An 11536-nucleotide genomic window follows, 5' to 3' on the forward strand; every position below is an offset into this window, starting at 1 on the left:
TCAACAGCAGGCTGAGTTTTATAAAGGCTTGTTGGCACAATGGGACTTCCCAAGTTTAGACTGAAGACAAACAGGTTATACAGGAAATAAAAGAGACGGAGAGGTGTGGGGCTGCATGCTGAAGCACTCTTAGAATTACATTCAATTAGCATATATGTTTTTAAAGGTAAAATGTTTCTCTGCAAATTCAGAGCAAATAACAGATGAAAAGCAATTAGTGCATTTACTTAAAATAATACTTCACCCACAAAATGATCATTTGTAAATCAATCAGTTGTGCCGTGTGATCTTGAATTCATGAAGAAAACTTTGTTTTTCTCACATGCGTCCATGGACAAAGGCGAACATATTGATTTATTGACTGATTGGGGTCCACATTTAACAACAACAAAACTATATGAAATCATCCGTTTACAAACTCCCACGCAGCTCTTGCAGTATAATTCAAGTCTCATTTATCCGTATGCTCAGTACTTCACAAACACATACATTTTCACTAAAACCTTACTATTTAAAACTGAACTTAAGGTGAAATTTATCTGAGCTCTCTTCAAAGCCAAACGCTAATAATAGAGCATAGCAGTATTTCAGGCAGGACACGATGTCAAGCTCGGCTCACATCCCAGCTACATCAGCTCATCTCAAACATCCCAGTCAACTGATGGATCAGCTGCTTGATGGAGGGGAGCCAGCTGTTAGATCACATGATTCCTTTCTACGCAACCAATTGGTGAATATCATTCAGGGTGCCCTATTTAAACTGCTCTTGCCTGCCTACTGTTGCTGCTTCCTCTGCAAGATGCTCTGTAACCTGCCTCCACCCCAGCTCCTCCTTTTAATGTTGTGTCTGACTTATCAATGTCATTTTTGTTTGTCATTGCTGCTGCTCTGTTCTCTTCCCGGGAATCTTTGCTGCTGCTCTCCCTGCTTTAGACTTTCCATGTAGGTGCATGGAAGGGCAGGGAGGTTTGCTGTCTCTGCATCAGGCTGTCCTCATTTGCACATGGAAGGGCAGAGAGGTGTGCTCTCTCCACCTTAGGCTTCCTGCGTAGGTCAGAGGAAAGGCAGAGAGGCCACAGAACAGAGTCATAATGCCAATAAGAGGTGGGAACAAGTCATTGTAAGTCTCAAGTTTTTGCACTTAAGTCCCAAGTCAGGACAGGAAAGTCTCGGGTCCCAAATCCTCAACTTTTGAGTTTGGAAACACCTCATCATGTGGTCTTTCATAAACGTAATGCCAACATTGACTTTACAAAAATTGTAAATGCTTTTTATATTTTGCATTTATTTGTGAAAACAAGTCTGTAAAAGGTTACTTAGCATGTTAAGCTAACGTCAGTTAAACATTAGCTGGCTGCTCAGTGTTAATATTAGCTGTGTGTCGTCATCTGTAATTTTCGTCCTGTACGTTTTGCAATCTGCATTTTTGGTGTGTAGCCTATTTGGTACATGACCTATATCTTTGGGCTTGGGGGAAGGTATCAAGTACTTTCAAGTAGGGCTGTCAACGAATATTCTAAATTCGAATTTAAATTCGAATTTGAAAAAAAAATGGACCTTCGAATGTGAAAATTGATATTCGATTGTGGAGAAAAAAAACACACCACCGCAGCTGTCCTCTTTGCGAGTGGGAGATGGGAGCGGACACGGAGCTGCGCGGCGGTGTGGATGACACAATCGGTTAACATGGGCGCCGAAAGGAAACTGGCTTCGCTTCTCGGTGCTTCGAGGCTATTCGCAGCACTTCTGCGGGCGGTGTGGCCTGACGGGTCAGAGAGGGGGGGCGAGTGAGAGGTCTGCGGTCGTTTATAACATAATGTTATAGATAATTGTTTTATGTGTTTTAATGTGTAGGTATGTAAATGTTTTTAAAGACGTTTATGTTGAAATAAAAATACCTATAAGTAGTTATGTTTCCTTATATTAATACATACAGAAGTATATTTCCTTGTATTAGTTTGCCCTCTTGTGGACATAATGCGAAAAAAAAAATTTGAATGGTTCGAACCTATGAGTTATTTTAGAACGAATATTCGAACGTCATTTTTGAGCAATTTTGACAGCCCTACTTTCAAGTCAAAAGGCTCAAGTTTAAGTGATGTCATAAGTCATTGGTGTTAAAGTCCAAGTCAAGTTGAAGTGTTTTTTGATTTTCTCAAGTCGAGTCTGAAGTCATCGAATTTGTGACTGGAGTCTGACACGAGTCCAAGTCATGTGACTCGAGTCCACAACTAATTGGCACTGATTATATGTAAATTACAACCCAATCATCAGTAAAATGTTGGTATTGTACGTTTCTGCAAACCACTGAACATTTCTACATTATTTTTAGCAGATACGTTGCAACTTTACATTAAATTAAGTTAATTTGTCAACTTAGGTTTGGGAGCAGGGCCACACCGCAACCACACCTCTAATTACTTGCCAGGCCCACTTATACCTGGTCAATCCATCCTGCTCTGTCTGTCTCAGGTTTCTCGACACACACTCCCTTTCCCTTCATCCATCATCCTCCCTACCTCATCCCTACCAACATCCTCTCCTCTTGTTCAATGTGGTGCATACCTCCCATGTCTCATTCTAGGCATCGTCTGGGAACTGTAATCAGCTCAGTTGGAAAAACGCCTAAGACAAACCCATACACTTAGTCTCCCTCTGCCTGAACTCCAGTACATCCTCCCAGATCAAGATAACAGAAGATATAGTATAGTACATATCATATAGTACATCAGTAGGTGCCAGTATCAGTGTCACTGTGGTTTTGCAGGAATGAAGAGAAACAAAAAGAATGTCAAAGATACTGAGAGTGTTATAGAGGACAACACAGTAGTTTCATCTGTCATAGAGGGACAGACTTGTCTGACAACATACTCGAGCGCTGTGCACATCAAGGCCAAGACGCTGCAGCCCTGATAACTGCAACAAAACAGACACACACTTCACAAGATGCAGTGTCAGGCAAGAAAAAACAACCCTGAGTCTCCACAAAATGTGCTGCAGAGGCTTTTATGCCCTCATTGTCAATTTTTCCATGGTATCGAAAACCATAGAAAGTGTTGCATTTCAATATTTTCAAGTTATTGTACTGAAGTTAGAAATCTCTGTATAATGACACCCCTACTGGTTTATATGTGAAGCCATGAAGACCCTCATGTGAGATTACAAGTACAGCTAGAGAGCTAGAGAAAGCGCATTTACTCTGAATTAAAGATGTATTTATCAACTCTAAAACTGATCAGAAACAGTGGGTTTTGCTGTGTTTAGGTCAGAGAAAATATGATTCTTATAAATCTGTTTGGAAAAATGGTTTGAAAAGATCCTGTCCAAACCAAAAGTAAAAGATCACAAACAGCTGAATCGTACATTACATCACTTTTATGCAGACGCCAAAGAAGTAACACAGCTGAGAACTGGTATTCTTCCACTTCCTTGTGTTGGGACATTCACAAACTCTCAGATGATGTAATCTGTGTGATGTAAAGTGGAACGCGGAACTATGATGGTTTCATTTACACATCATCAAAAACCAGATTGTTCATCAACCCAGAGTCTTTGCTATTCCCTCAAGAAGTCGAACTGAATTGAGTAAATGTTTTCCTGCTGCCATAATACTCAATTCAGAATATTGAAGACCACATTTACTCGACACTATTGGGGATCCTTGATTTGCAATTAGAGCAGCTCAGGCTATTATGGTATGGCTTTACTCAGCTAAACATTCATTCTGTGACTCTACTTCAGCATAGTGTAACAAAAATAGGCTTTGGGGGCGCGAGTGAGCAGGTTATGGAGTAAGACGTCTTTTTTATAGCCCTTGTAGGATCAGCAATATTTTCTGAATGAAACAGCCATTTCTACATGAAGACCTGCTTAAAGGTTCACTGAGGCCACCATAAAGACACTAAAAGCTGGATTACGAGAGGAATGCTGATCTGAATGGCAGAAAAGCTCAAAAAATACAAATGGTAAATGGACCTGCACATGTATAGCGCCTTTCTAGTCTTCCAATCACTCAAGCACATTCACATACAGGGTGCCACCTGCTACTGAGTTTTTAAACACACTCAGACACCGATGGAACAGCCATCAGGAGCAATTTGGGGTTCAATATCCTGCCCAGGACAGGTGGAGGGATGGAACTGCCGATCTTCCGATTAATGGACAACCCACTCTACCTTCTGAACCACAGCCACGGCGTGCAAGAACTACCCAGACTTCAGGTAAATCAGACCAACCCTCGCCGGACACATATGGAAAGTGGACGTTATGTCTTCCAAAGAAATTATGTATGCTTCCTTGGAGACCTTTTTTTTCCCATGTACACTGTTATATGCACTATTCTCAAGCCAGTTGAGATAATAGAATGAAGCAATATCACACAAGAGGGAGTGCTGTCATACTGAATAGCAGCACACTTGTGATTTGGTTGTAGGCACGAGGCTGCAGGCACAGTGCCGAAGACAATCACAGCTGTGCTGATATTCAGTATTGTTTTTATACAGCAGTTCTACAAGCGCCATTTATTACTCAGTGGTGAAGGGCAGAAACAGGTTATGATTTGTGTGTTTATTTAAAGATTTATTTGGCTTCACCAACACACATAGTTCCACAGCTACACTGGGACTGAACTGTCGCCAATCAACATTCAAACAGACAAATATTTTTGTCAGGGATTTATGACTTTTGTTGTGGACAACAAAGGTCTGAAGATTTGATTGCTACGTTTTTTTGAGTTGGTTTTCTTTGTTGTTTGTGCACATGAAGCACTAGGGGTGTGCCATATCATCTCGTTCAATCCAATAACAGTATGATTTTTAATTTCATTTGAAAAATCCATATCGTGATACTTGCGATGTTTCCACTTGTTGACCTATGACCTCATACTGAAGCATAGCTTAAAGTGAAATTATTACCAACTCCGTGGTGGTTCCAAAAAGAGGAGCAGCTTCAGTCGTGTGGAATAAACTGTGGCGTCCTGAATGTTTTATGAACAGCCCCGGTCTTCTCAGACTCTTTTAGTGACTTACCACTCAGAGGGAACTCATTCAGCGGCTCCTCTGGCAGCAGCATAGCGTCTCTACCTCTCCTCTCTCGCTGAGCACACACGGGAGTCAGTGTCGTCAAGTGATTTTGCCATAAACCTTTGGTAATGTAAACCTATGTGAAAAAACTCCATATATGTGAATGTGTGATAGTTGTGGTATCATAACAGCCTGTCACAGGTTACAGAGTGATGATTAGAGGAGAAATGGCAGAGCATAAAAGTCCAGGTGGAAAAAAAACAACTCAATCATTTAGGATTTTACTAAAAGAAGGAAATCACCTGTTGATTTATATATATATATAGATCCAAGGGGACATTTTTTGTATTTGGGAGCTGTTTAAATGTGAAATTTGTGGTAGATTTTATTTTGTTGAACTATTAATATTGTATACAGAATATGAATCTCACTCTGAGTTACTGCTGTTGTTCACAAATCATCTTAAAGGAGCAATAAGCGAAAATTCATCATTTCTAGATTGAAGGAATTAAAAAATTGCTATGTGAAGAACTAGAGGTGTAATTTCATCTGGAGTATAGCATGACCTCACACACCCTCTCTCTGTGTTGATCTCCAGCCCCTTGTTTACAAGCCGGTCTGGCTGCGCATTCATGTACGTTCATGTGAATCGCCACCTCCTTCCTCCTCCTCCTCCTCCTCCTCCTCTCGGAGCCCTTGGCCCTCCCTCCCTATAAAAAGCTACAGCCAGTGAGCAATGGCAGATGGTACCTGTAATAAATGTAATATAATTGCTGAGATGGAGGCGAGGCTCAGTGACTAGAAGAGCTGGTAGAAGCGCTCCATAGCTGTAGGTTACTGCAGTAGCCAGTGGCAGCCGACTAGTGCCAACTCCAGGAGCTAACGCTAACTATTCTCAGTGAGCCCTAACGTTAGCGTGGCAGCCGACTAGTGCTAACTGCTAATGCTCCCGGGTGAATCTGCCTGTAGTGAAACCGGGGCTAACCGGTGCTTCCTCCTCAGGCTCCTCTTCACTCAGCTGCCCGACAGACCCGCTGCTTCTTCCCACTTTAACCTGAATAACAAACCGGAGCTAGCTGGGAGCGGCTAGCGGAGCATTAGCTGCAGCATGACGGAGGGAAGCACAGCCAGTTAGCCTCCGCTAGCTTCGCAGCTAGCCCTGGCTCTCCGTTTGGATCCAACCAGAGCACCGAGCCCTGGTTTGTTATTCAGGTTAATGTGGGAAGAAGCAGCAGTTATATCGGGCAGCTGAGTGAAGTGGAGCCTGCAGAAGAAACACCGGGACCGCCTGGATGTAATAGTCCATGGAGGTGCTGCGGTGCTTGGCTGCACAGATAGGTAACGATGCGAGTGGTGTGGGGGGGGGGGGGGGGGAGCAGAGGTAGAGGGAGGAGTGGCTCATGACACACTTTGTTTTGGTCTACAGGCAGTGCACAACAGCAAACCTAGCGGTGAAACGATTTCACTTTTTGCCCCTTTAATATTTAGTGAATGTTTGAAGGTAAACTGTAAAACTACATCACTTATTTTGTTGCAATTCTGTTTTCTTAAATGAAAAATTATTATTTTTTCACTAATTTGCTATATCATCAGGAATAATGTTTTTGGAAAAATACCCTTAAATATTGTGATATCATTTTAGGGCCATATCACCCACCCCTGAAGCACTCTAGATAACATTGCATTATATGAATTATGGTGTCTTGTGAGCCCATACTTGTGTACATGAGACAATAAAAAAGCTCAAAGAGGCAAAGTCTGCATATTTGGATTTTCCTGAAGACAAACTAACACTCTTTTTGTCTAGTACTTTTCGATGTCGTACTCCTGTTCAACAGTGACATCTAGTGGCCACAACTTGTCAAAGCCATTAGTCAGAGAATATCTAGAGTCACACACACAGCATAGTTTTATATATCTTTATTTACTTTCATCACTCTACTCTACAGGTTAACAGAGACAATTCTGCCGGTCTATGCAGGAGGGAAAAATAAATTCCCAATGCACTCCCAACACATCTCACTTTTTAATTCAACTTTGACATAATGGAAAAGTTTCCTCAGACTTTTTTTGGCGTCACTGTAAAGACAATCAGTTGTTGTGGTTTGGCCTCTAATAGGGGATTGGTCCATAGTAGGCGGTATAGGCGGCAACGATCCCCTGCGTGTCCATCATCTCGTCACAAGCCGCGTTGAGCTCACACACCTCTCTCAGGCTGAGCGGAGAGACAGAGAGGGGAACGATTACAGAGAGGCAACACAGGAGATGCTGTTTGTGCAGATTTATGTCATCTATCTGTATAATCAGCCATCAACACTGTTAGGACATGCTTAACATCTTAAGTGCATCTACAATGTTCAATCATTCTCAATCAGCTCCGTGTAGCCTTTGGTTCCTGGGAAAGTGTGTTCGCGACAGGAAGTCAGTCTGCGTTAAAATGCATCAACAAGTTTTCAGCAGTGACGTAAATTAAGACGAGACAGTTGCACCCGAGGGAAGCAGCTTCACCCCCTGAGAGAGCCAGCGAAGTTTGGTGAGTTATTAATGATCAGAAAGATAAATAAATGGACTTGTATGGCACCTTTCTAGGCTTCTGACTACTCAAAGCGCTTTTACACTACTTGTCATATTCACAATTCACACATATTTATACACAGTGGCCGAGGCGATCGACAAGATGCCACCTGCTACTTGTTTTCACAATCACACGCACTTAATTTGGGGTCCAGTTTCTTGCCCAAGGTTTCTTCAATATGCAAACTGGAGGATCGAACCATTGATCTAATCGGTGGACAACTCACTCTACTGTCTGAGCCATAGCCACCCAAAGATAAGAAATGATCTTGGCTGAAGAGAGGTCAACCAGAACTCGATATACAATGTTTACAGGAGGTGAGCAGTTTCTCTTGGATGCACTTCTCAAGCTCACCTTTGATTTATGTACCATGATCGGAGCATTAAAGAATTGTGACAATACTGTAAGAGATTTCTGTCTCGTTCCTGTTTTGTCACGACATGTGAAAGTAGAGGAGTGAAATACCTCTCCAGCTGGGCCAGGGACAACTCTCCAGGAGCTCTCTTCTGCCTCACCACTGAGGCAGCCGCGTCCCTCTCCACAAACATACCTGCACATCATACACATTGAACATCTTTTTTTTTTTAAATACACAAGATATCCATTAAACAACCAAAATCTAATGTGTGTGGAAGATTCAACTTACAAAATGACGTATATCTTATGAAATAAAATCGAATAAAATAAATGAATTTTAAATTAAATAAAAAACGGGGGCGACAGAAGTTCAGTCCGACTTGCTTTGGGGACCAAAAGATCGCTGGTTCAAGTCCCGACTCAGACCAAATGTGGATTGTGGACTGGTAGTTGGGACGGTATCAGTTGCCTCCCGGGCACTGCTGAGACACCCCTGAGCAAGGCACCAAACCCCCGACTACCCAAGGTGCCTGTCCATGGGCAGACCCCTCTCCCTGATATCTTCCCATTTAATGTATAAATCCTGTTTGTACGTGTGTGTGTGTATGTGTATGTGTGTGTGTGTGTGTGTGTGTGTGTGTGTGTGTGTGTGTCTGACAACAGAGTACAAAAATTAAAAAATTAATTTTCAGGGCCGTGCAAAGGCCTTCGATGGGGCAGGTGCTCAAAGTTACAAAGGGGCACCTGAAACAACATTCAAATGTAGCATGTAACCTTTCAACAAACCGCATCATACTATTGTCATTTACAGTTTTTATTTATTGATTTACTGTATATATAATTTTTCTGTCGTTAAGGTGACGTTCCTAGATAAACCTGTATGGGTTTCTACCTCACTTGCACTCGTATTTTAGCACTGAAAGCGCTGCAAGGACCTTTTGTAATGCAAGGAATTATTATTATCATTATTTAGGATTTGTGTTTTTAATTCTTGGATGTTTAAATGCTCAAAAAACTCAGCACACACATCAGACGTGGGGAAAATTCTAATCTGATATGGGTTTCTATTTACTTTTGCAAATAAAAAATAAAAACACAGTATTTCTCTCTGAGTCAAACTGACTCAAATATGTTAAATATTCATGTAACATCGCTGATACAGTCAAAAACAATATTTCTGAATCATGATCTTACCATCCTGAGCAGGGTTTTCAGCAGGCTGGGCACCAGTGGAGGCATCTGTCAAACATGATGGGAAAAATATGAATAATAATATAATTTATTTTATTATTTTCACAACAGGAAGTGTTTCTCAAGTGATTAATTAAGCCAGTAAAAAAGCACATCAGTTGGCCATATATTTGAAAAAAGTAGCAGCCTTAAATTATATTTGCAGAGCAACCTATACTTGAAATAATGGAAAAATTTGCTATAGTAAAGAGCTTTTCTGACATGTACTGTCGTGCAGTATATTACCTGAGGTCAGGCAGATGACAGCCAGGGAGCAGAGAACCAGGACGGTCAAAGTCTTCATCTTTCAGCTTCTTTCTTCAGCGTCAGCAGAATCAGGCAGCAAGTGGGGCCGGAGAGTTCAACAGCTTCAACTTAAATACACTCTGGTTTTATAGATGGGGCCCTCACTGTGGTATGTGATTGGTTAGGGGATCATATGTCACACACCCACAGGGATGCAGAGATACACACCTCCATAAAAATCATTATGCAAAAATACATTTTATGTGTTTGTTTGCGTAAATGGACACAGAAGTAGGAACACTGAGGAGGAATATCAGCTTCCAAAAGGTGGGTTATTGTCATAGGTGTAGATTATGAGGGGAAGGGGGACGCAAGGGAGACATCCCCCCGCAATATTTAGAACATGTGCCTCAAAATTAAAGACATTTACCACATAAAAATGATGCACAAAAGCCACAAATTGGTGCATAAAAATCACCAGGATGCAGGAAAGAGTTTGCTCCTGGCGGCAGACCCCAAACCTATCGTTTCATGTGTGCCCACCCCAATATTGAAATAAAACCTGCGCTCTTAGTATTTGTTTTACAGCACAGGTGATGAGAAAACAAATGTGGGTAACTCACAGCCGCAAATATCCTCTGCTGGATGTGTTTGTCAATGAAAAATATTTCACACCTTGTTTAGGTCATTTTCACCGCTGCTGAGAAACCAGCTTGTCCTTGTGAGCAGTTTCTTCTGCTACATCTTCAAATAGAAGCTTTTTTTGTACAAGGATGAAAGAAAAGTAGTTAAAGACATGAAGACAAAATGTTTAAACATTGAGATGCAGAATGATGCGACATCAAAAACAAATCACAGACTACTTTCTGTCAGGGATAAAATGTTAGGAATGCAGTGCCAGCTGGCAGCCTGGAGAGGTCAGAGTTTCACAGCACACCCACTCACTGTGTACATGTAGGTCACTAAGTGCACACACAGCAGAGAGAGGCATGTAACACAAAGTAAAACGGAGAAAACCGCCGCCACGCATCATGTGACATGATTTAAATCCGAGGGCCCTTTCTTTTATTGCAAACCGCGGTGATTTCCTACAGAAAGAAAGCAACATTTAGAAACAAAGCCAACGTGTTTGAAGACTTGGAGGAGGGTAATTTAAAATGTGGAAAGATATTTTTAACAAAAACAAGTGGGTGGTTTTCCAATAAAGTGGCAGAAAGCTTCATTCATCAAGTGGAACATGTTAATTAAAACACAGCTCGCCTCTAGATGGATGTTTTTGTTTCTTTCACCATTTTTAAAACATCTGAATTTTTTTTTTATTTTAATGGTTATTTAGACAGGATGTTGGGGAAAGATGCTGATGCTGAATATTATTCCATCCATCCATTTTCATCTGCTTATCTGGGCCAGGTCGCGGGGGCAGCAGGCCAAGCAAAACACCCCAGATGTCCCTCTCCCCCACAATCCTTTCCAGCTCATCCTGGAGGACCCCAAGGCGTTCCAAGGCCAGACGAGATATGCAGTCCCTCCAGCTTTGTCTGGGTCTGCCCCGGGGCACCTTAACATGGTGGAGAGGTTTGCATGTGCCTGTGAACCTGGGAGCTGTGTTGTCCAGGTAGGCTGCCCCAAGGCAAAGTGGTCCCAGTGGAGGGGCCAGACTAAGAGCTATTCAAGAAGATCTTGATAAAATGGTATATTCGCCCCGCTACGTTTATCTCCTCCACTTGCAATCAGCTTTGCTGCCTGTTGCACCAGACTGACCTCTGGTGGTGTGCAATGTGCATGACATGCAAAACATCATCAATACAGCCTCTCCAGTATGAAGTTAATAGAAAGAGGAGTACTGAAAATGATAACATCTAGATATTTAGATACCCTTATATACCATAATACCATGATACCGCCCTAGCACTAAAGCCCAGCTCAGACCGAAGACCTGCGGTGAGACAAAAGTTTTAGAGCGTTGCAGAGAAAAGTTGCAGCGGTGTGAACTGGCCAGTCTGAGTTCGACTCAAGCCGGCTAACAGTGTCACCTGCAACTCAGCTGGTCAAATCACCAGTGGCTGGTTTTAGAACATAAAGCATATCACTGGTTCTTCAGCCAATC

At 42.0% G+C, this 11536-nt stretch overlaps 1 protein-coding gene across 1 annotated transcript; it reads right to left on the bottom strand.

Moving 5' to 3' along the window:
• Window positions 1-6926: 6926 nt before the first annotated feature.
• bglap (bone gamma-carboxyglutamate (gla) protein) lies at window positions 6927-9562 on the bottom strand. Its single transcript, XM_033645789.2, has 4 exons — window positions 9430-9562; window positions 9148-9192; window positions 8062-8146; window positions 6927-7236 (listed from the first exon to the last, which is right to left on the bottom strand). The coding sequence occupies exons 1-4, from the start codon at window positions 9485-9487 to the stop codon at window positions 7134-7136; spliced, it is 291 nt and encodes a 96-aa protein (XP_033501680.1). The 5' UTR covers window positions 9488-9562; the 3' UTR covers window positions 6927-7133.
• Window positions 9563-11536: the final 1974 nt, after the last annotated feature.

This window comes from Epinephelus lanceolatus, chromosome 18 (assembly GCF_041903045.1).
Source record: "Epinephelus lanceolatus isolate andai-2023 chromosome 18, ASM4190304v1, whole genome shotgun sequence".
In the NCBI taxonomy this organism is placed as follows: Eukaryota; Metazoa; Chordata; class Actinopteri; order Perciformes; family Serranidae; genus Epinephelus; species Epinephelus lanceolatus.

Coding starts and splice junctions, on each gene's coding strand:
- bglap (XM_033645789.2), bottom strand. CDS start 9,487: ATGAAGACTTTGACCGTCCTGGTTCTCTGCTCCCTGGCTGTCATCTGC. Junction 8,147..9,147: donor TGAAAACCCTGCTCAGGATG/GTAAGATCATGA, acceptor TATGATGTGCAG/GTATGTTTGTGGAGAGGGAC. Junction 7,237..8,061: donor TCCCTGGCCCAGCTGGAGAG/GTATTTCACTCC, acceptor CTCTCCGCTCAG/CCTGAGAGAGGTGTGTGAGC.